The sequence below is a fragment of the Saimiri boliviensis genome, chromosome 9 (assembly GCF_048565385.1).
Source record: "Saimiri boliviensis isolate mSaiBol1 chromosome 9, mSaiBol1.pri, whole genome shotgun sequence".
Classification (NCBI taxonomy): Eukaryota; Metazoa; Chordata; class Mammalia; order Primates; family Cebidae; genus Saimiri; species Saimiri boliviensis.
In genome coordinates, this window is record NC_133457.1 from 113591302 (window position 1) to 113616466 (window position 25165).

General features: G+C 50.4%; 1 protein-coding gene across 2 annotated transcripts in view; it reads right to left on the reverse strand.

Annotated features, from left to right (window-relative positions):
- The window catches only part of PEDS1 (plasmanylethanolamine desaturase 1), a 38147-nt gene extending 28636 nt beyond the window's left edge, over positions 1 to 9511 (reverse strand). The window contains exon 1 of one of the 2 annotated variants that reach the window (XM_039479766.2): positions 9294 to 9511. In XM_039479766.2, the coding sequence (XP_039335700.2) occupies positions 9294 to 9414 (121 nt within the window). In that variant the 5' untranslated portion in view covers positions 9415 to 9511. The remainder of the gene's footprint in view (positions 1 to 9293) is intronic. The other variant, XM_010343250.3, reaches the window with a different exon arrangement.
- Positions 9512 to 25165: the final 15654 nt, after the last annotated feature.

Genomic DNA, 25165 nt, shown 5'->3' on the forward strand with positions numbered 1-25165 from the left:
TGGTCTCCTGGGCCCCTCTGGGCTCTCTCGGGAGACGCCTAAGGGAACTTTAATGAGCTTCTTTTCTTTTTTTAAACTAGAATCTTTGTGGTTTCACCTGTCCCCTTTCGTAGGTAATTATTTGGAGGTAGAAGCTACAAACAATCTTTAATCCTGGTGGCTCACACCCTGCCTAGCCTCCCTGAAGCAGGCTCCAGACAATGAGTCAGGAATTCATGGACAAACAGGGCTCTGGGGATGGTGGGGCTTCTGAAAGGATGGCCACGATCTGGCTGATGTGTGAGCCAGGGAGCCAGAGCTGCTGATTCCTAAGAGCAGCCGGAAGTCAGGCTTTGGGTGTGAAATCTGTTTAAGTATTGCCACAGTTTTTTTTTTTTTTTTCATTTTATTTATTTATTATTGTTTTTGAGATGGAGTTTTGCTCTTGTTGCCCAGGCTAGAGTACCATGGCATGATCTAGGCTGACAGCAACCTTTGCCTCCAGGTTCAAGCAATTCTCTTGCCTCAGCCTCCCGAGTAGCGGGATTACAGGCACGCGCCACCATGCCCAGCTAATTATGTACATTTGTAGAGACGGGGTTTCTCCATGTTGGTCAGGCTGGTCTTAAACTCCCGACGTCAGGTGATTTGCTCACCTCGGCCTTCCAGAGTGCTGGGATTCTAGGCGTGAGCCACCGCGCCCAGCTAGCCATATACTTTTCAAAGGCATGTGAACTCACAAGCTGCAGCTTTGTTTGTGGTGTCAAAACTTGGTAAATAACCTAAGTGGCCATTGCCTGGGGACTGGCCAAATGAATTCGGTCCACGTTATCCGAAGCTGGGAACACGCCTGGGCAGTTATCTATAAGGGGACGTGGAGAGGGGTCCAGGACATCTTGGTAAATGCAAAAAGCAAAGTGCCAAACAGCAGCCATTTATGTTAAAAAAAATCTATATAGTTAAGACTGGCTTTTCCCTTATTCCCTTTTAAAGTACTAGCATATCGTATTTTTTTCTTTTAATTATAAATTAAAATAAATAAAAGGGGGCTGTGCATGGTGGCTCACACATCTGTAATCCCAGCACTTTGGGAGGCCGAGGCAGGAGGACCACTTGAGACCAGGAGTTCGAGACCAGCCTGGCCAACATGGTGAAACATCATCTCTACTAAAAAACACCCAAACAACAACAACAACAACAAAAATTAGGCTGGTGTGGTGGCAGGTGCCTGTAATCCCAGCTATTCAGGAGGCTGAGACAGCAGAATTGCTTGAATCCAGGAGGCGGAGGTTGCAGTGAGCCAAGATGGCACCACCTGGGCGGCAGAGTGAAACTCCATCTCAAAAAACAAAAACTAAAGTAAAAATAAAATAAAAGGGGTTAGGCCCAGTGGTTCACCCCTGTAATCTAAGCACTTTGGGAAACTGAGGCAGGAGGACTGCTTGAGCCCAGGAGTTCACGGCCAGCCTGGGAAACAAAGCAAGATCCTGTCTTTATTAAAACAAAACAAAAATTTTAAAAAATTAAATGAAATAAGGCTGAGCACGGTGGCTCCCACACGTAATCCCAGCATTTAGGGAGGCCGAGTTGGGTGGATCACCTGAAGTCATCAGGAGTTTGACACTAGCCAGGTGTGGTGGCAGGTACCTGTAATCCAGCTACTTGGGAGGCTGAGGCAGGAGAATCGCTTGAACCTGGGAGGTGGATATTGCAGTGAGACAAGATGGCGCCACTGCACTCCAGCCTGGGTGACAGACAAGAGCAAAACTCCTTCTCAAAAAAAAAAAAAAAAAAAAAGTAAAGGAAATAAAGGCCAGGCACAGTGGCTCATGCCTGTAATCCCAGGACTTTGGGAGGCTGAGGCAGGTGGATCACGAGGTCAGGAGATCGAGACCATCCTGGCTAACACAGTGAAACTCCGTCTCTACTAAAAATACAAAAAATTAGCCGAGCATGGTGGTGCACACCTGTAGTCCCAGCTTCTTGGGAGGTTGAGACAGGAGAATCACTTGAAACCGGAAGGCAGAGGTCGCAGTGAGCCAAGATCGGCAGAGGTCACCGTGAGCCAAGATCGCACCATTGCACTCCAGCCTAGGCAACAGAAAGAGACTCCATCTCAAAAAAAAAAAAAAAAAAAAAAAAAAAAAAAAAGAAAAAGAAAGAAAGAAAGAAAAAAACACCATGTGGGTGACCATGTGACTAGGGTATGCCCTAGGCAGCTACTACAAAAGGCACAGAAGACCTTTAATGACAATAATCTTATCATGAGTGTTGAAAATACTGAGCAGTTAGTACTTGCTGGGTGCCTGCTGAAGTGATGCCCGTTTGCGGATGAGAAAACTGACAGCGTGGTCGAAGAAGTAGCCCAAAGCCACCCCAACTAGTCAGCACAGACCAGAATTTCACGGCCAGCGGGTATGCCTCCTAAGACCCTGCTCTCACCCTGCTCCATCCTGTTCCTGCTGCCCCTCATCCCTCCCTCTATTCCCCATCACCCTGTCACCTTGACGACATTCTGGGTCAGGGGGTCAGACAGGTCCCTGTGAAGGGGTCAGGGCCAGAGCAGGTAAGAAGGGCTCCTCCTGCTCCTGTCCTCTCTTTTTCTTTTTTTTTTTGAGATGGAGTTTCACTCTTGTTGCCCAGGCTGGAGTGCAATGGCACGATCTTGGCTCACCACAACCTCCGCCCCCCCGGGTTCAAGCGATCCTCCTGCCTCAGCCTCCCGAGTAGTTGGGATTACAGGCATGTGCCACCAGGCCTGGCTAATTTTTGTATTTTTTTTTAGTAGAGACAGGGTTTCTCCATGTTGGTCAGGCTGGTCTTGAACTCCTGACCTCAGGTGATCTGCCAGCCTTGGCCTCCCAAAGTGCTGGGATTAAAGGCATGAGTCACCACACCTGGCCCATCCTTGCTTCTTTCTAGGTTTGTGCATGCTGCTTCCGTCACTCCCTGTACACCTGACACTGCTCCTGTAGATCTCACCTTGGAAACCTCCATCCCCAGGAAGCCATCCACGATGCCTCCTCTGACTCTACGCTCCCTCAACATGAGGCCCATTGCTCACGCCTGTGGCCTTGTCTATGTTTGTCTTCCCCTTCCTAAATGTGAAGTCGGGAGGCCCAGAAACCATGGGTGGCTCACTCACCAGGGCTCTGCCTCCATAAATGCTTGCAGAATGAACAAATTCCCAACCACAATCCTAAAGGACAGCTCCAAGGCTTTACCTCTGGGTACTGCTCACTGACACACCTTGGGAAGGTAGTATTGGGCTCCCCATTTGTCCTGATAGGGAAACTGATGCTCAGGGAGGGAGACGGCCTTGTCCAGACGACTCCAAGGCTTTGTCTCTGGGTGCTGCTCATCTACACACCTTGGAAAGAAGTACTGGCTCCCATTTGTCCTGACAGGGAAACTAAGGCTCAGGGAGGGAGAGGGCCTTGCTCTTGGGGAGAGCAGCAAGCTGCTCCTGACCTATCCTGAACCGGAACCAGGACAGCTATCCTCCCCTGGCCCATGAAAAGACCAAGGCTTAGAAAGGAGAGGGGACACACCAGGGTCACATCCCCTTGGCCCTTTTTGTACAGAAAAGGACATTGAAGCCCAGGAAGGACAAGGAACTCAACAGAGGTCACAGAGCAGAGGTCAGAGGTCAGAGGCCTAGATCTCCCCGTTTCCCAATTCTCAGGCAACGGCTGTTTCCCTCGGGTATGCAGCACCCCCACTGCCCCAGCAGCTGCCCCAGCCTGGGGATCACCATGATCAGGCCCCACAAGGCCTTCCCCCTTCTGGTTCCTGTTTGTAGCCAAGGCTCAGGGCTCAGAAGCAGAAAGCCCTGAGCGAGTGGGGTGGGAGGACACGGGAGAGCGAGAAGGAAAGAACAGGTGAGCCCTCTCCATCAGCACGCCTGCCCCACAGCACGCAGGGGCAGGAAGTGGGCAGAGCTGACTGCAATACAATCAACTAACAGCTACCCTAACCACGGCCGACAGCCCCTGAGGCCTGTCATGTGCTGGGGTGTGGCCCATATCGGAGTGGTTGCAAACTGGCCTCCTCTGGCACGTTTTGCCTTCAGTTTTAAAAAGTGAGCTACATTTAAAAGTCAGATAAAACTCCTGATTTCCTGCTTCACTCAAGAACACAGGCTACCTAGGCCTGAACAGTCGTGGCGACCCCCATCCGATGGGGTACGAGCTCCAGGTTCACCCTCGTCCTCTCCCCTCCCTGTGGTCTCACACTGGGTGGCCTGATTTGGTGGCGGCCCTGGCTGGGCCCCTGCAGTCATCTGAGTTTTTGAGCGCGAGGCACAGTCTCTCATTCAAGTCTCAGCCCCTCAAGGAAGGAACTGAGTGATCTCATAGACAAGGAAACTGAGGTTCAGAGCTGGGTTTGGATCCCAGACTCATAAATGAGACACGTTAGCCTGGACGTTTGGGGTGTCCTGAAACCAAAGACGATCCAGCTCTCTCCCCACACCATGGAGAAAAGCCCTCCAAATCTGAGTATTTTTCCATCTGAACTCCATCTCCCATTGGCCTCTGGAAAGCTGGATCCTTCCGCAGACCCAATACCTTAATTCTGATCCATAAAAAATACATATACAACGGCCGGGCGAGGTGGCTCATGCCTGCAATCCCAGCACTTTGGGAGGTTGAGGTGGGCGGATCATGAGGTCAAGAGTTCGAGACCAGCCGGGCGCGGTGGCTCAAGCCTGTAATCCCAGCACTTTGGGAGGCCGAGGCGGGTGGATCACGAGGTCGAGAGATCGACACCATCCTGGTCAACATGGTGAAACCCCGTCTCTACTAAAAATACAAAAAATTAGCTGGGCATGGTGGCACGTGCCTGTAATCCCAGCTACTCAGGAGGCTGAGGCAAAGAGAGTTGCTTGAACTCAGGAGGCGGACGTTGCGGTGAGCCAAGATCGTGCCATTGCACTCCAGCCTGGGTAACAAGAGCGAAACTCCGTCTCAAAAAAAAAAAAAAAAAAAGAGATGAGAGACAAATAAGGAATCAGAGTCATGTGAAGATGAGAAACAGGCTGAGCACCGCAGCTCATGTCTGTAATCCCAGAACTTTAGGAGGCAAAGGTAGGAGGATCCTTTGAGGCCAGGAGTTGGGAGACCAGCCTGGGCAACATAACCAGACCTTGTCTCTACAAAAACAAAAATAAAAATTTGCTGGGCATGGTGGCTCACACCTGTAATCTCAGTACTTTGGGAGGCCGAGGCAGGAGGATCACTTGAACTCACAAGTTTCAGGCTGCAATGAGCTATAACTGCTCCACTGCACTTTAGCCTGGGTAACAGAACAAAACCATGTCTCGAAAACAACAACAACAACAAAAGCAACAAAGATGAGAAACAGAGACGAAAGGAACAAAAAACAGCCAGAAGGCCCGTTTGGGGGACTGAACCCCTAGGCTCAGCTTCGGGAGTACAGGCCAGGACTCTCGCCCAGCGCTCCTGACACCCTCCACCATTCCCTCCCACTGTGCCAAGACCCTCTGTAATCCCCAGGGCAGGGGGCACCCCCAGTTGGCCTGGGTGGGGGACAGGTGGATCAAGGACCCCCAGGCTCCACCCTTGAAGCCTGGGGCACCTGAGAAGTGGCACACACATGGCCTTTCAGCTGGGACCTCCTGGGAAGCTGGATACCTGCCTCACCCTCTGGCCTGCCAAGCTGGCCAGGCCTGTCACAAACCCTAGCATCTGGCATGAGGTGGGCTGCTGCTGTGAAACTCAAGCCCAGAACAGAACCCTTCGTGGCTCTGTACCAGGTCTCAACTGCTGGGCCAGACACCTGGGGCCTGTGGAATCAGGCAGAGGCCGCTTCCCTGCTACACCTGTCACCATTCCCTCCACCCCATGCCGCTCTGTTTCAACGACTCACAGCTCCCTATACACAGTAGGCCCATTCTCTGCCTCCTGCCCTGCACACACGCTGTTCTGATGGCCTGAATACCTGCCCCCACGGACTCCTGCACACTCTCCCCCAGCTGGCTGACTTCGATAGTGAGGTGAAACAACATAAAACCTAGTACACCCCCACTCCGCCCCATCCCCGTGTCTAGGGTTCCGGGCCGAGCCCTGCTGCTGCCCTGCCCTGTGACCTCAGGCAGCCCCTCCCATTTTCTAAGCCTCGGGAAATGTTCCGGCAAAGGTGCGCTGGGTGCTCATGAGGGGCCAAGCACCTCAAACAAACCAAATCGGTTCAGTCCCCGTCCTGCCGGCCTTCCCATCAGGCAAGGGCAGATGCAGGCCTAGCCCCGATCAGGGCGAGCTTTAGGAAGAGCATGTATGGGGTGGGGGTTGGGAGGGTTGCAGCCTCCTCCTCTGTGGATGGGGTTAATATCAGGGTACGGCTCTCACAGTTGTAGACAGGATGCACTGGGAGCAGGGGAGGAAAAGGCCCAGCACAGCGAGGGCCCAGTCAAACTCTTGCTGTGTTGATTGCCATGACTATGGCTGTCAGCTGTCACAGTGCCAAACCACCTCCGGCCCCAGTAATCTCCAACATTCCGCTCCTAGAACCCAGGAACTTCTCCCACTCTTCCCACCAGCCTACACGTGTCCTCCAAGTTCCCTAAACGCACCCAGCAGGTTCCCGACTCAGGGCCTTTGCATTTGCTCTTTCCCTGGTCTGGACCAACCCTTCCTCAAGTATCTTCGGAGCCCCCTCCCTCCTGCCTTCCTCCCTTCAGGCCTCCGTGTCAATATCACCTGCTAAGGAAGGCCTTCACTGCCCCCGCTCTAAAATGTCAGCCCTTCCCCGACATTTCAGGTCCCCCTCTCCAGCTACACATTTGTTCCATGGCGCTTGCCACCACTGGGCATGTGAGATCGTTATCTGCTGAGTTTATTGCCTGGCTCTCTACTAAACTGCCAGCTCCGTTTTTTTGCTTTTTCTTTTTTTTTTGAGACAGAGTCTCTCTCCCTGTCATCCAGGCTGGAGTGCTGTGGTGTGGTCTCGGCTCACTGCAAACTCTATCTCCTAGGTTCAAGTGAGTCTCCTGCCTCAGCCTCACAAGTAGCTGGGATTACGGGCATCTGCCACCACATCCAGCTAATTTCTGTATTTTTAGTAGAGTTGGGGTTTTGCCCAGGCTGGTCTCGAACTCCTGACCTAAAGTGATCCGCCTGCCTTGGCCTCCCGAAGTGCTGGGATTATAGTAGTGAGCCACCGCACCTGACCAGCTCCATTTTTTTCTGTCTTGTTCACCACTCTGCCCCCAGAGCCTAGAACATAGGTGTTCAATAAACATTGAACCTGGTCTCTCATTTTCTCAGGCCCAGGGGGGTCAAGTACTTCCCCAAGATCACACAGTGAGGGGACAGAAGCAGAGAGCCCAGTGAAAAGAAATTTGGAGAAACTAGTTTGGCAAGTTGCCTCTTCCACCTCCAGGTCTGGAAGAGATAAAGGACTCTGACTGCAGATTTGGGGCATCAGGCTGTCTGCAGACTCTGATTCAGGCATGGCTGTTCTTCAGAGAGTGAAGGGTACCTGGGGAAACCAGAAATGGACAGATACGCAATGGGCCGTGGTGGAGTGGGGAGACGGCAGTCCCTGGGGAGGCTGGGAATGCCTGGGAATGATTTGGGCTACCTGAAAGTAGGTGGGGTTCACAGGAGCAGGCAGAGCTGGCCACTGAAGAGGGAGACCCTTGCATCCTTACCCTCAATTCCCCGGTGGGAAGTTTGAGGACCAGAGAGGTGAGGCAGATCCCCCACAGCAAAGGTCAGATGACTGCATTAACAACAGGGAGTGCCTACTGAATGCCAGGCGCTGCACCAGCGGGTCATCTCACTTCCACTTCCTGACACGAAGGGACAGGTAAACTTCAATTTGCAAGAAAACCAAGGGGAAACAGAGACGGAAAGTGGCTTGGACCAGGTCACACAGCTGAGTCACAGAGTCAGGATGGTCACCCTGGCCTACCCCCAGGAGAGGAGGAGGTTTTAAGTCCACAGGCTGGGTGTCTTGGGTATAGGCCTGAAGAAACCATGGTGGTACGGACCAGGCCTGAAGAATCACATACAGAGAGTGGTCTAGGACCCAGTGAGGAAACACAAATGGCCCATGGTCATGCTGCCTCTTAAGGAAGGGACAGCATGCAACCCAAGCCAGTGAGGGCAGGAGGCTAAGGTGCTAGTGACCCCAGGCCCACCCCAGGCAAGGGCTGTGTGTGCTGCTTGGTGGCTGCCCCACAGCAAAAGGAAGGATGCCAGAATGTTTGACAAACAAAGCTTGAATCGATGGTGACACCCAGGCAGAGGGGCCTCCCAGTCACCTGAATCTGGAGCTCTCAAAGGCACTTCCTTAACCCCTGGGGATACAGGGCCCTCCTGAGGCCAAACAATAAAGCCAGGGCTCACAGAGGAGTCAGAGAAGATGGGGGTGGGGAGTGCTTGCTGAAGCATATACAGTGAGCAAAGCAGGAAGAAGCCAAGGAGAAACCGTGGCCTGAGGGAGACGTGAACTCCAACTTATGATCCGGTACGGGGAATATGGGGGTTCCAGTCCCAAGTCCTAAGGAAGGTGCTAATACACGGATGCGTGAGAGGGAAAAGAACTGGAGTTGGGGCTTATATATAGGAGAGCTTACACGGGGGACGTTCAGTCCCCTCACTGCCTGGGACCCAGGAATATGGGTGAGGGCTGATGCTCCCCACTGAGGGTTGGGGAAAGGATCTCCGTCTGTAGCCACTGAAGCTATCACTAGGATGGGGTTTTGGGGGAAGGGTGTGGGGGGCACTCTGAAGCTGAGAGCCCCTGAGGTAGGGTTCCCTGGGCAGAGGGGCTGACATTCCCCTGTTTGCAGCGAGGGCCTGGGCTAGGGCACAGAGGAGACACTAGGGTGTAGATTCCAGATCTGAGAAACCCGGGATGAGGTGTCACTTTTAGGGGCCGGAGGGCAGTGCTTATAACTGAAGGGCCGCTTTGGGCTTGGAATGGGTCCTGGGGGGATGGGAGGTGGGGTTCTAAGTCTAGAAGCCCTCTTCGCAATCGAGAATGCCCCGGGGCTAGGATTCCGTATCTGCGGGTCCGAAGAGAGTTCCGTTTGTCGCCCGGGGAGCTCAGGGTAGTTTCTTGATCTGGGGAGTCTCTTTGCAGTCAGGAACCGCCGGGGCCAAGGTTCTGGCTTGGGTTTGGAAGGGACGCTGGGGTGGGGTCCCCGGACTCAGGGGCGCTATTTGCAAGTTAGAAGCCCGGGCTGGAGTTCGGCATCTGGGCCCGAGGTTGGGGCTCCGATCTGGGGTCGCTGTCCGCAGCCCGGGCTGGTGACCGCAGGCCTGGAGGGGGCTCGGAGGTCTTACCTGGCGAGTACAGCGCAGCCAGCTCGCGGGCCCCGGCGTGCTGCGCGCCCCAGCGGCAATAGGCCGCGTCGTCCTCGTCCAGCTCCAGCTGCTGGCCCGGCCCGTCCTCGGCGCCCGCCATGGCCACCCGCCCGACCCGCCCGGTGCGCTCTGCTGGCGGCGGCGGCAGGGCCGCGGAACCGCGGCGAGATCACGCCGCCCAATGACCGCCCAGCGCCGGGCGCGGCGGCGACGCGGGTGGGGTCCTCGCTCGGCCGCGCGTCACAGCCAATCGGGGCCCGCGCCCGAGCCGCGCTGGCCAATCGGATGCCGCTGAGCCTCAGCCAACCGCGGCGAGCCGGAGGCTGGGCCACAGCTGGACGCAGCTGGGCGCGGGAGCGTGGCGCCGAGGCGCGTGCACGCCTGCCCCGCTCCGCCCCGGCCGGGCCGGGTCCAGCCCCGGCGGGAGCTCGCAGCGTGTTACCGCCCACCTCGGCCTCGGTTCACGGGCCCATGCAATGGGCCGAAGCTGGGCCCAGAGATGGGCATTTCTTGAGCCCGCAGCGTTAAGCGCCCACTGTGTACAAGGAACGCGAGGGCAGGGCGCCGGCCCAGGACGGGGGCCGAGGCCAGGGAGTGTTTGGCTCGCGCTTTGTACAGTGCTCTCTAGGGAGGCCAAAGGGTCGTGGGCTGGTTTATCAAGTCCTACTGTGTGCAGAGGTTTCGGTGGCCGTGTGTTCATCAGCTGTGTGCCAACTCTGTGCTGTGCGCACAGGGAAACCTCGAGCCTGCCCCGCATTCCCCACCAGTTCACGTTCTGCCGATGGAGAGGACAGTACACTTGTGAAAAGGACAGCTGGGGTCACTATGAGATGTGCTGAGCGCTTAATATCTGTCAGGCGCTCGACCAAGAGCTAGACGAGCAACATTTCTTTGACCCTTAAACATCGATGGTACTGCCTCCTCAGAGAGCACCCCACCACCACACTGCTCAAAGGTGCCCCCTCCTCCAGTCACTGTGACATCACCCTGTTTTGTCCTCACAGCGCTTGTGGTGGGCGATGAGCTTGCAGTCCCTGTCTCTCCCATCAGAGAGCAAGCTCCTGAGAGCAGAGAACAGCTTTGCTGACAGCTGAGCCCCGTGTCAGGATCGGGACTGGAACATGGTAGAGCTCAATCAATGCTTGTTGAATGAATTAAGGCTCAGCCAGATGTCTTTAATACTTCAGCAGATAAATGACAGCAGCAGGGAGTTACCCCAGGTCTAACCGACAACAAAGTACACAATAATTGCGCATAGAAATTCCATACAGGCCTGGCGCGGTGGGTGGCTCAAGCCTGTAATCCCAGCACTTTGGGAGGCCGAGGCTGGTGGACTACCTGAGGTTATGATCAGCCTGGCCAACGTGGTGAAACCCTGTCTCTACTACAAACACAAAAATTAGGCCGGGCGCCTATAATCACAGCACTTTGGGAGGCCGAGGCGGGTGGATCACGAGGTCAAGAGATCGAGACCATCCTGGTCAACATGGTGAAACCCCGTCTCTACTAAAAATACAAAAACTAGCTGGGCATGATGGCGCACGCTTGTAGTCCCAGCTACTCGGGAGGCTGAGGCAGGAGAATTGCTTGAACCCAGAAGACAGAGGTTGCGGTGAGCCGAGATCGCGCCATTGCACTCCAGCCTGGGTAACAAGAGCGAAGCTCAGTCTCAAAATAAAATAAAATAAAATAAAATAAAATAATAATAATACAAAAATTAGCCGGGTGTTGCAGCGCATGCCTGTAATTCCAGCCACTCGGGAGACTGAGGCAGGAGAATCGCTTGAACCCGGGAGGTGAAGGTTGCGGTGAGCTGAGATTGTATCATTGCACTCCAGCCTGGGCGACGAGAGCAAAACTGTAAAAAAAAAAAAAAAAAAAAAAAAAAGAAAAGAAAAAAAGAAAAATCCATACAGTATGATCATATAGGAGCCACCCTAGAGGCTGTGGAAGGTCCTGAGAGGTGCCGTGGGGAGCAGAGAGGGGAGGTAAAATCCCTTCCAGAATCCAGATTCTCCCCCAGGACAGCCACAGCCAATCAGAGCCCGCGTTTCTTATGCTATGCTCCCTCCGTTTCTCTCCCACACTTTCTCCCAGGAAGGAAAAGCTACTTTCCAGTGGCAGGGACGGGTTGCAGCCCCAGTCCTGGTGAATTCTGGTGAAGCTGTCTGGTCTTGCATGATTTATTAATTAATTATTATTATTATTATTTTGAGATGGAGTCTTGCTCTGTTGCCCAGACTGGAGTGCCGTGGTGTGATCTCGATTCACTGCAACGTCCGCCTCCCAGGCTCAAGCAATTCTTGGCCTCGGCCTCCCGAGTAGCTGGGATTACAGGTGCCCACCATTGCACCCGGCTAATTTTTGTATTTTTAGTAGACACGGAGTTTCGCCATGTTGGCCAGGCTGGTTTTGCACTCTTGATCTCAGGTGATTCTCCTGTCTCAGCCTCCCAAAGTGCTGGGATTATAGGCATGAGCCACGGAGCCTGGCTAGTCTTGCATGATTTATTAACAGCTGGGTTAATTCAACAGTTGGAGTTTTTAACCCAGGAGCTTAAGGCAGGGGGTGGTGGCTTTGGTGGGCGCTGGGTGTCAGATTTCAGGTAAACACCTAAAACTCTCTGCTTGTGTCCCACAGCCTCCAAACGGGATAAGGTGGCTGGTTACTGCTGGTATCTGGAGACTCTCTCAGTGGCCAGCACCAGATGGTTGATGGACAGACTGCCTGGGACAGCTCATTTCTTCATTCATTCACTGAACACGTGTATTAAACACCAACCTGACCCAGGAAAACAACAGGGAAGAGGAACATGACAGAATCCTTGCTGTTTTGGGAAGTGTGGGTGGAGGTTAGGGAAGTCCTGTTCAAGAAAATGACATTGGCCGGGCATGGTGGCTCATGCCTGTAATCCAAGTACTTTGGAGGCCAAGGTGGGCGGATCACCTGAGGTCGGGAGTTCAAGACCAGCCTGACCAACATGGTGAAACCCCATCTTTAAATAAAATAAATAAATAAATAAAAGAAAATGCCATTGGATCCCAGACCTAAAAAACATGGGAGAGCCACTAACTTAAAATGAGCTGGGGAGTCCTTTCCTTGTGGGGTTTTGAGTACAAGAATGACATGATCTGACTTACTTTTTTTTTTTTTTTTTTTTTTTTTTTGAGATGGAGTCTTGCTCTGTCACCATGCTGGAGTGCAGTGGTGTGATCTTGGCTTACTGCAACCTCTGCCTTCTTGGTTCAAGCCATCCTCCTGCCTCAGCCTCCCAAGTAGCTGGGACTACAGGCACACCACCACGCCCAGCTAATTTTTGTATTTTTAGTAGAAATGGGGTTTCGACATGTAGTCCAGGATGGTCTCGATCGCTTGACCTTGTAATCCGCCCGCCTCGGACTCCCAAAATGCTGGGGATTATAGGCATGAGCCACTGCGTGCAGCCTATGTCCTCTGTTTTATGAGATAAAAATTTCATACCTTTTAAGGCAAACCCTATTAAAGCAAATGCTGTGGTTTTTAGTATATCCACAACGTTGTGTGATCATCATGACTATCTAGCTCCAGAACATTTTCAGTAGCCCCAAAAGAAATCCCGTGTCCCATGCACACGAATGTTCATTGCAGCACTGTTTATAATAGCAAAGACCTGGAACCAACCCAAATGCCCATCGATGATAGACTGGATAGGGAAAATGTGGTACATATACACCATGGAATATTACACAGCCGTCAAAAACAATGAGTTCGCGTCCTTTGTAGGGACATGGATGAACCTGGAAACCATCATTCTCAGCAAACTGACACAAGAGCAGAAAATCAAACACCGCATGTTCTCACTCATAGGCGAGTGTTGAACAATGAGAACACATGGACACAGGGAGGGGAGCACTACACACTGGGGTCCGTTGGGGGGAAACGGGGGAGGGGCGGGGGGGGAGGTGGGAAGAGATAGCATGGGGAGAAATGACAGATACAGGCGAGGGGAAGGAAGGCAGCAAACCACTGCCATGTGTGTACCTATGCAACAATCTTGCATGTTCTTCACATGTACCCCAAAACCTAAAATGCAAAAAAAAAAAAAATTAAATACCTAGCTCAAATATGGAAATTAAAAAAAAAAAAAGAAATCCCGTGTCCATGATCAATGACTCCCTACTTCGCTCTTTCCCCAGCCCCTGTTTGTTTGTTCCCCAAACAAACAAACAAATCCTTTGCCCTTTTTCAAATTCAGTTATTGGTATTTTTCTTGAATTGTAAGGGTTCTTGATATATTATGGATATTAATCCTTTATCGGATATAGAATTTATAACATATTTTCTCTCTTTCTGTCGGTTGTCTTTTAACTTTTTTTTTTTTTTTTTGAGATGAAGTTTCGCTCTGGTGGCCTAGACTTCAGTGTCACTGAGGCAGGAGGATCATTTGAGCCTAAGAGGTTGAGGTTACAGTGAGTCATGATTGTGCCACTGTATTCCAACCAGAAAGACAAACAGAGAGAGCTACTCCCAAGTAGCTCGGATTACAGGGACACAGCACCATGCCTGGTTATTTTTTGTAGAGATGGGGCCTCACTATGTTGCCCAGGCTGGTCTTGAACTCCTGGGCTCAAGTGAACCTCCCCAGCTTCCCAAAGTGCTGGGGTTACAGGTGTGAGACACTGTGCCTGGCCGCCGAGTGGTACATTTGTTAACTGACAAACCTACATTGACACTCCATTATCACTGAAAGTTCATAATTCCCATTAGGGTTCAGTCTCGGTGTATATTCTGCAGGCTTGGGAAAATGTGCAATGACATGGATCCACCACTGTTGTTATCAGACAGAGTAGTTTCACTGCCCTAAAAATCCTCTGTTGCAGCTGGGTGCAGTGGCTCAGGTCTATAATCCTAGCACTTTGGGAGGCCGAGGCAGGCGGATCACAAGGTCAAGAGATCGAGACCATCCTGGCCAACATGGTGAAACCCCATCTTTACCAAAAATACAAAAATTAGCTGGGTGTTGTGGGCACCTGTAGTCCCAGCTACTTGGGAGGTTGAGGCAGGAGGATCGCTTGAACCTGGGAGGCAGAGGTTGCAGTGAGCCAAGATCGAACCACTGCACTCCAGCCTGGTGACAGATGGAGACTCTGTCTCAAAGACGGAGTTTCCCTCTTGTTACCCAGGCTGGAGTGCAATGGCGCGATCTCAGCTCACCACAACCTCCGCCTCCTGGGTTCAGGCAATTCTCCTGCCTCAGCCTCCTGAGTAGCTGGGATTACAGGCACGCGCCACCATGCCCAGCTAATTTTTTTTTTTTTTTTTTTTTTTTTGCATTTTTAGTAGAGACGGGGTTTCACCATGTTGACCAGGATGGTCTCGATCTCTTGACCTCGTGATCCACCCGCCTCGGCCTCCCAAAGTGCTGGGATTACAGGCGTGAGCCACCGCGCCCGGCTGCAGATGCATTTTAATCAGACTGAATATGTGGGCTGCTAAGTAGTGGGCTTGGAGCCCACGGAAATTTTAAAAAACCCAGGCCATAGCCTGGTAGAAGGACCAGGGGGCCTCAGAGAGTATACCAGGCTTCGAGAAGAGCCTCAGAGGCAGCAGGGATGGCCAAGTGGGGAGGATGTCGGGGGCTCCTGAGAGGCCGTGTGTGCCCAGCAGAGCCACCTGCGCCCTGAGCCGGTCACTGAGCACAACTCCTCACCCCCAGCAGGGCCTCCTACCTAGCAGGAAGTGCTCCAGGCAGTACTCTGGCCCTGTTGCAGAAGGTGTGGACAGGAAGGCTTCCTTCCCTGGGGTGGTGTCCTGGACGGGCTGACCAGAACCAGATGTTGCATGTCTGGGCTATGGCACAGCTGTCCCCAAACCAAACTTCCTCTTTTCCCCACAATGTTCATTTTGAAACATCTGGTTGTACCTGTGAGTCACAGGCATGTGGATATCCGTTTCTGGCTGCCCACATCCATTCCCGCTCCTTCATAGAAATAATACCCTGAATTTTTGGAGGACTCTCTCTTGCTGCCCCTGTTCTCAGCCCCTGAATTTAGCACAAGCCTGGCAACATTGTCCAGTCCCCTGGAATGCAGAGATTGTTTCGGGGATGAGGATGTGACTTTAGAATGGTCCAATCATAGAGGACTTCAGGATCCTGGTAGGGAATTTGGATGTGAATAAGGAAGCAAGTCTCATCAGAATCTGCTGGCAGCCATGAGGACATGAGCCGCAGGGTGAGTTCAACATTAGAGGAAGCAAAAAAGAGATACCAAGAGAAACCATGTCCTTGCTAAGACCTTTGAATGGCTGGATCAAGCTTCACCTGAAAGCAGACCTATACCTTTCCAGTCACAGACTTAGGTTAAGTCTCGGCTCCACCACTTGTGTGCTGTGTGACCATGGGCAAATTATTTATTCTCTCAGGATGTCAGTTTCCTCCTGTAAAAATAGGCATCCTGACCGGGCACAGTGGCTCACGCCTGTAATCCCAGCACTTTGGGAGGCTGAGGTGGGCAGATCATGGGGTCAGGAGTTCAAGACCAGCCTGGCCAGCATGTTGAAACCCCATCTCTTCTAAAACCACAAAAATTAGCCAGGCATGGTGGCATGCACCTGTAATCCCAGCTACTCAGGAGGCTGAGACAGGAGAATCTTCTTGAACCCTGGAGAAGGAGGTTGCAGTGAGCCAAGATTGCACCACCATACTCCAGCCTGGGTGACAGAGCAAGACTCTGTCTCAAAAAAAAAAAAAAAAAAAAAAAGATTGGGGGGTGGGATTCTAGCAGAATGCTTGCTTCATAGGGTTGTTACAAAGATAAATAAGTTAATGCATATATAGTTGTCAGAAGAGTGCCTGGCATATTCCAGCCAGCAGGAAGGGGCAAAGAAGACAACACTTCCCTGCTTTGATTCCACTGGTTAGAACTTGGTCTTGGTCATACGGCCTCCTCTCTGCTATGCAGGAGGCTGGAGAATGTAGTTATCCTCCGTGGAGACAAATTAAAAAGCTGGGGGTCTATTAACAATAAGAACAAAAGTATTATGAATAGTTGATACTCGGAAGCCTCTGCTGCACGCGTGGCAGACACGAGTCCTTCTTTTTGGCCTCCAGTGTCTGAACTGCTTTCCTAGGCTCTCTAGCTGTCTTGCTGTTCCTGCGAGTTCCCCAGTTATTTCCTTAGTAAATTACTTGTTTCTTGTCTGTCATCATGAGCCCTCATAGTGAATGGCATAGGGAATGAGAGCAGAAATGCATGACCAACAACAATGGTGAGCATTTATTGAGCACTTACTGCATGCCAGGCCATGTTATAACCTTACTGAACCTTCACATTCATCCCCAGGCATCCCCTGGACGCGTGGCTCAGGGCCTGGCTCATTTTAAAATTATTTCTTAAACGTAGTTGCTTAAAAACAGAGTTGTTATTTCTGGTGAGTCTGTGTGTTGGCTGGTGGTTCCTCTGTGGGCTTCACCTGGGCTCCAGCATGCAGCTGCTTCTGGCTTTCAGCCTTGCTGGCAGGGCCAAGGTGGCCTCATTCATGGTGACATGGGGTTCAGATGGGATTCTGCTGGGATTCAGATAACAGCCAATTATTGGCTGGGGCATCTCAGTGCCACATCTGGGCTCTTATCATCCAGAAGATTAGACTGGCTTCTGTACGTGGTGTTTTCAGTGAAGCATGCAGGAGCCCTAGGCCCAGATGTTCCATAAAGTCACATTCTCCCATTTGCTCTGTCTCAAAGCAAGTCAAACGCCAGCCCAGGGCTTCTTCCAGGAAACTGCACCTTGCTTGCTACTGGCCCACAGACTTCATTTGTACTCACTAGCACAGGGATAAGATTACCTTTTGACTCATCTGGCCCTTCAAGGTGGGGTGGGGGATGGGGTGACTTCCCTGAGGCACCTGGGCTGCCTGGGGAAGGGGTGGACGTTTGAACAAAACTGGGGAGGGGTAGGTGCAGGGTGGTTACAGGGTATACAAAAAACAACAGGACCATCACCGCCCACTGTTAATGTTTTGTGGAATTTCTTTCCAGGAGTTTTACAGATATACGAAAGGGATCTTCCTGCCTGCCACATTTACCCTGAGAACCCTTTTCCAGAAGCCTCTTGGGACTGTGCCCTAATTATGCTCAGATCCTGGAAACAATTATACAATGATTTTCTTCCTTTTCCTGGGAGCAGGTGGGAATGACAGATCAAAGCTATGCTTTCAAAACTAGAATAAAATATAAGCGAGTTTCTTAAAAAAAAAAAAAAAAGCCCTTAAAAAATAATAATTTGGCCGGGCATGGTGGCTCATGCCTGTAATCTCAGCACTTTGGGAGGCCAAGGCGAGTGAATCACCTGAGGTCGGGAGTTTGAGACCAGCTGGCCAACACGGTGAAACCCCGTCTCTACTAAAAATACAAAAATTAGCTGGGTGTTGTGGCGTGCTCCTGTAATCCCAGCTACTCGGGAGGCTGAGGCAGGAGAACTGATGGAACCCAGGAGGCGGAGGCTGCAGTGAGCTGAGATTACACCACTGCCCTCCAGCCTGGGTGACAGAGCAAGACTCTGTCTCAAATAATCATAATAATAATAATTCAAATTTTTTCAAATGTACAGAAAAGTTGTAAGAACAGTACAGTAAACTCTCGCATCCTTTTCCCACAGATACCCTAACTGTCAACATTTTGCTACATGTTATTTATCCTTCTTTGTCTCTGTGTGTGCCATTTTCCAGAACCACTTGAGAGTCAGTTTCAGACATATTGCCTTTTTACCCTAAATTCTTCAGTGTGTAATTCTTAAGAACAAGGACATTCTCTTACAGGAACTCTGTATAGTTTTTAAAATCAGAAAATTTCATATTGATACAATGTTATAATTTAATTTTTTTTTTTGTTTGGTTTTTAAGAGTTTCACTCTTGTTGCCCAGACTGGAGTGCAGTGGTGCAATCTTGGCTCACCGAAATCTCCACCTCCCAGGTTCAAGCGATTCTCCTGCCTCAGTCTCCCGAGTAGCTGGGATTACAGGCATGTGTCATCAGGCCCGGCTAATTTTGCATTTTTAGTAGAGACTGGGTTTCTCCTTGTTGGTCAGGCTAGTCTCCAACTCCAGACCTCCGGTGATCCACCCACCTCAGCCACCCAAAGTGCTGGGATTACAGGCTGCTCTAGAACTCCCGGCCTCTGGTGATCCACTTGCCTCCGTCTCCTAAAGTGCTAGGATTAGAGGCATGAGCCACCACGCCTGGCCTATAATTTAATTTCTATGGTCGAGATTCAAATCTCGTTATCCCAGTTAGGACCTTCGACTTTTGTTTTTCCTCTGAGTCTGCTTGCAAAGGACATCTCATTCTTAAACTAGTGACTACCCATGTCATTGCACCTCTTCTAAGGAGGCAAAATGCCCTTCTGACCAAAGAGAAGAAACTCAATAACACATAAAACCCGCTTAAAGAACCTGTGGTTAGAAATCCTACTCATAAGCTCTATACAGTTATAGCAATGGTTCTCAGTTGGGGGTGATTTTGACTCCCAGGGGATATTTGGCAACGTCTGGAGAAATTTTTGGTGGTTACAAATGGGGGTGGTGATTTACTGCCATATAGTGGGTAGAAGCCATGGATGCTGGTAAACATCCTACATTGCAGAGGACCGTCTCCCCCTGCCCCTGCAACAACCAAGAATGACCAAGTCCAGGATGCCAATGGCGTCAAGTTTAGAAATCCTGACCTATAAGTAAATTAAAGAGACAGGCCTTTTTCTGTTGCAATGGAGCTCCCCTGGATCTACAATTCACCCTAGCAATTCATTTCTCCCCACTTGTGTTGCAAAATCCCACCTCTGCAGGCACAGGGAGGTCCAGCCAAGTGTGTTTAGGATGGCTGGAAATCGGAACCGACCTGCATGCTCATTGGGAGGAGACAGATAAAGAACCGAGTCACATTGTCTATGTTGCTTCCCTCCACTTCTTTTGCTCCTGGGTAAATAGGGCGGGAGAGGTGGGATTGGAAGGCTGCCAGCAATCTTGGGCCTAGCTGCTGCTTTGTGACTTAGGGACATAACTGCTTCTGACTCACGCGTGATTGGCTCTTTGTGATTATGTGCCAAGGTACGTCAGCAGGAGGCTGTCCTGGAATGCCTCTCCTTGGGAATTGAGGGTGGGGCCTCTGTTGAGTCACCTCTGGCTCCTAGAAGCCTGGCTCAGGCTCAACTCATTTTAAAAGCAGCTGCCATTTCGTTTTTTTTTTGGGGGGGGGGGCGCAGAATCTCACTCTTTCCCCCAGGCTGGAGTGATGCAGTGGCACAATCTCGGCTCACCGCAACCTCCGCCTCGCAGGTTCAAGCAATTCTCCTGCCTCAGCCTCTTGAGTAGCTGGGATTATAGGCATGTGCTGCCACTCCTGGCTAATTTTTTGTATTTTTAGTAGAGACAGAGTTTCAGCATGTTGGCTAGGCTGGTCTCAAACTCCTGACCTCAAGTGATCCACCTGCCTTGGCCTCGCAAAATTCTGGGATTACAAGCGTGAGCTACTGTACCCCGACTTTTTCCTATTTTTTTTTTTTTTTAACTTGGGAAAATACTCAACACAAAACTTACCATCTTCACCATTTTTAAGTGTACCTTTCAGTGGTATAAAATATATTCACAGTGTTCAACCATCCCCACCATCTATCTCCAGAACCCTTTTCATCTAGAAAAACTAACACCTTGTCTCCATTAAACAGTAACTCATCATTCCCTCCCCCCAGCCCCTGACGACCACCATACTACTTTTCTTTTTTTTTGTGGGGGGGACATAGGGTCTCGCTATGTCACCCAGGCTGGAGTGCAGTGGCACAGCCATGGCTCACTGCAGCCCTGACCTCCATTTTTTTTTTTTTTGGTATTTTTTGTAGAGACAGAGTCTTGCTGTGTTGCCAGGCTGTTCTCAAACTCCTGAGAGGATGACTCACACCTGTAATCCCAACACTTTGAGAGGCCAAGATGGGTGGATCACCTAAGGTTAGGAGTTCGATACCAGCCTAGCCAACATGGTGAAACCCTGTCTCTATTAAAAATACAAAAATTATCCGAGTGTGGTGGCGGGCACCTGTAATCCCAGTTACATGGGAGGCTGAGGCAGGAGAATGGGTTGAATCTGGGAGGCAGAGGTTTCAGTGAGCCCAGATTGCACCACTGCACTCCAGCCTGGGCTACAGAGAGAGACTTCATCTCAAACATAGAAAACAAAAAACTCCTGAGCTCAAGTGATCTGTCTGCTTTAGCCTCCTAAAGTACTGGGATTACAGGCATAAGCCCTCGTGCCCTGACAACCATTTTACTTTCTGTGCCTGCTAACTCGACCATTCAAGGTATCCTCTAAAGGAGAATTGTGTAGCATCTGTCTTCTCGTGACTGACCTATTTCACTTAGCATAAAATCCTCAAGTTTCACGGACATTACAGCATGAGTCAGAACTTCCTTCCTTTTTAAGGCTGAAGGACCATATTTGGCTTGTTTGTTCACACGATGATGATGGACATTTGGGTCGCTGCCACTTTCTGGCTCTCATAAATACTGTTGCTAAGGTGCTAATGAACATGGCTGTGCAAAGATTCCTTCAAGATCTTGCTTTCAGTCCTTTTGGGTATATACCCAGAAGTGGAACTGCTGGATCATATGGTAATTTCTGTGTTTAATTTTTTGAGGAACCGCCATGCTGTTTTCCACAGTGGCTGTTCCATTTTTAAATTTTATTTATTTATTCATTTTTGAGACTCGCTGTCACCCAGGCTGGAGAGCAGTGGCGCGATCTCGGCTCACTGCAACCTCCGCCGCCCCGGTTCAAGACATTCTCCTGCCTCAGCCACCTGAATAGCTGGGATTGCAGGTGTGTGCCACCATGCCTGGCTAAGTTTTGTATTTTTAATAGAGACAGGGTTTCATCATGTTGGTCAGGCTGGTTTTGAGCGCCTGACCTCAAGTGATCCACCTGTCTTGGCCTCCCAAAGTGCTGAAATTACAGGCATGAGCCACTGCGCCTGGCCTGGCTATTCCATTTTATACTCCAACAGCACACAAGGTTTCCAATTTCTCTACATCCTCACCAAAACTTGTTGTTGTTGTTATTATTATTATTATTATTATTATTATTATTATTATCTGGAGATGGAGTTTCACTCTGTTACCAAGGCTGGAGTGCAGTGGCACTATGTCTGTTCACTGCAACCTCCACCTCCCAGGTTCAAGCCATTCTCTTGCCTCAGAGCCTCCTGAGTAGCTGGGACTGCAGGTGTGTGTCACCACACCTGGCTAATTTTTTGTATTTTTAGTAGAGACAAGGTTTCACCTTGTTGGCCAGGCTGGTCTTGAACTCCTGACATCAGGTGATCTGCCTGCCTTGGCCTCCCAAAGTACTGGGATTAGAGGCACGAGCCACCGAGGCTGGCCTGTTTTGTAGTTCTCATTGTACAAGTTTTTCACTTTCTGGATTAATTCCTAAGGATTTTCTTCTTTTTGACGCTATTGTAAATGAAATTGTTTTTATAATTTTTGTTTCAAATCACTCACTGTTAGTTGAGAGAAATGTAACTGACTTTTGTGTGCTGACATTTTGTTTTGCTATTTTGCTGAATTCATTTATTAATTCTAACAGTTTGTTCTTAGTTTGTGAAATCTTTAGGGTTTCTACATATAAGATCATATCACTGGCCAGGCGTGGTGGCTCATGCCTGTAATCCCAGCACTTTGGGAGGCTGAGGTGGGCAGATCATGAGGTCAGCAGTTTGAGACCAGTATGACTAACATGAATGAAACCCTGTCTCTACTAAAAATACAAAAATGAGCCGGGCGTGGTGGTGCGAACCTGTAATCCCAGCTACTCAAGAGGCTGAGGCAGGAGAATCACTTGAACCTGGGAGACGGAGGGTTGTGGTGAGCCGAGATTGCACCTCTGCACTCCAGCCTGGGCAACAGAGCAAGTCTCTGTCTCAAAAAAAAACCCATCATGTTATTGGAGAGCAGAGATTATTTTACTTCTTCCTTTCAATTTGAATACCTTTGATTTCTTTTTCATTTCTAATTGCTCTGGTTAGAACTACCAGTACTACGTGGACTAGAAGTCAACATAGTCACTTTGTCGCCCAGGCTGGAATGTAACGGTGCAATCGCCGCTCACTGCAACGTCTGCCTCCCGGGTTCAAGTGTTCCTCCCACCCACTCTCCCGAGTAGCTGGGACTATAGGCACCTGCCACCACACTTGGTTAATTTTTTTTTCTAGAGATGAGGTTTCATTATGTTGCCCAGGCTGGTCTCCAACTTCTGGGCTCAAGTGGTCCACCCACCTTGGCCTCCTAAAGTGCTGGGATTCCAGGCATGTGCCACCGTGGGCAGCCATTTTGCACCATGAGATGAAAACTACCAGTTGTCTTCAAGAAGAAAAAGATCACAAGATAGAAGAAGACTGGGTTCCTGACACTGTAAAGCCACCATGCAGCTCTGGACTGCTTTCATTCAGATTAATAGGAGAGAGGAAAACAAACTTTTTCTTTTGACTAGGAGACAGTTGTTATCTGAACCTTTCTTACAGCATGAAGCCTGTATCCCACCATTCCGGTTTGTCTAATGAATACGTGGAGGATTGAATAACCAAAGATCCAGGCCCTTATACAGATTCATGCACAAAGACTCTGCCTTAGCCTGGCTGGGAGCAACGTCCGGGTGCAGTAGAAATATTCATGGCTGGAGGCTAGTTATTTTTGATACAGGGTCTCACTCTCTTGCCCAGGCTGGAGTGCAGTGGTGTGATCACGGCTCACGGCAGTCTTGACCTCTTGGGCTCCAGCAGTCCTCTCACTTCAGGCTCCTGAGTAGCTGGAACTACAGATGTGTGCCACACCTGGATACATACACACACACACACACACACACACACACACACACACGACACACACACACACACATTTTGGCATTTTATATGGAGATGTGGTCTTGCTATGTTGCCCAGGCTGGTCTCAACCTCTAGGACTCAAGTAATCTGCCCACCTTGGTCTCCAAAAGTGCTAGGATTACAGGCATGTGCCACCGTGCCTGGTTGATTATTTTTCTGTATCTTTTATAGAGACAAGGTTTCATTATACCGGGCTTGTCTCGAACTCTTGGGCTCAAGTGATTTGTCCACCTTGGCCTTCCAAGGGAATTACTTCCAAGGGAATTTCTAGAATAAGAGAGGTTCGGGGCAATTGTGTGAGGGTGGTTTGGGAAAGCACAGAACAGGGAGAGATTTGGAAGGAAGGTCAAGGCAAGGAGGTGGCCTGGGTGTGGTAGTTGCAAGCGCAGACTTGGGTTCGAATTCCAGCTTCACTATTTACTAGCTGGGTGAGCCTGGGTGGATTTGGGACTTTCTCTGAGCCTCACTTTCTTCTTCTATAAAATAAGGATCCTGGCCAGGTGCTGTGGCTCATGCCTATAATCCCAGCACTTTGGGAGGCCAAGGTGGGCAGATCACATTAGGTCGGGAGTTCAAGACCAGCCTGACCAACATGGAGAAACCCTGTCTCCACTAAAAATACAAAATTAGCCAGGCATGGTGGCACATACCTATAATCCCAGCTACTTGGGAGGCTGAGGCAGGAAAATTGCTTGACTCCGGGAGGTGGAGGTTATGGTGAGCCGAGATCGCACCATTGCACTCTAGCCTGGGCAACAAGAGCAAAACTCCATCTCAGAAAAAAATAAAAGATCCTAAGGCCTGTGTTACAGATGATTGGTGAGGGCTGGGTGAAAGAGTTCATTGAATCATTTATTGAAACAACACTGCACACCTAAGATGTCAGTGACTGACAATCTCATCTAGGTGCCAGGGATATAGCAGGGGATGAGGCCTGGGCCCTGCCTTCCTGGAGCTTACTGTCTAGTGTGGAGAACACAATAACCAATAAGTATGCATATAAGATAATTTCAGGTATTATTATTATTATCATTTGAGAGACAGAGTCTCACTGTGTTGCTAGGCTGGAGTGCAGTGGCATGATCTCGACTCACTGCAACTGGTGCCTCCCGGCTTTCAGCAATTCTCCTGCCTCAGTCTCCTGAGTAGTTGGGAACACAGGCGCACACCACCACACCCAGCTATTTTTTGTATTTTTAATAGAGACGGGTTTTCACCATGTTGGCCAGGATGATCTCGATATCTTGACCTTGTGATCTGCTTGCCTTGGCCTCCCAAAGTGCTGGGATTACAGGCGTGCACCAATGCGCCCGGCCAATTTCAGGTATTACAGTTATTTATTTATTTAGAAACAGAGTCTTGCTCTGTCACCCAGGCTGGAGTGCAGTGGCACCATCTCGGCTCACTGCTGCCTTCGTCTCCTGGGTTCCAGAGATTCTCATGCCTCAGCTCGCCAAGTGGGCTGGGACTATAGGTACACACCACCACGCCGACTAATTTTTATATTTTTAGTAGAGATGGGGTTTTGCCACGTTGCCCAGGCCACTCTCTAACTCCTGCCCATCTCGGCCTCCCAGAGTGCTGGGATTACAGGTGTGAGCCACCGCGCCCAGCCTCATTTCGGGTATTGAGGACACGATGAAGGAAATAAAGAAGGAGGTGTGTTGGTGTGGGTGGAGGCATTGTTCCAAGTGGGGAATGTGGAGAGGGCGTCTCTGAGGAGGCTTCAGCAGAGCCCAGACGAGCCGTGTCCAATGTGCATGTGGAATGCGTGTGAAATGCTAGTGGGAAGAGCCTCACACATAGGAAAGGGTCAATAAACTGTGGATGATCATCTTATTACACACATCAGGGGGAGCGAAAGGAAGGGAGGGATGGGAATCCATTTCCCAGGGTCTGTGGCAATTACAAACGGTGACAGAAGGTTCCCTGGGCTGGCAGGTGGAGCAG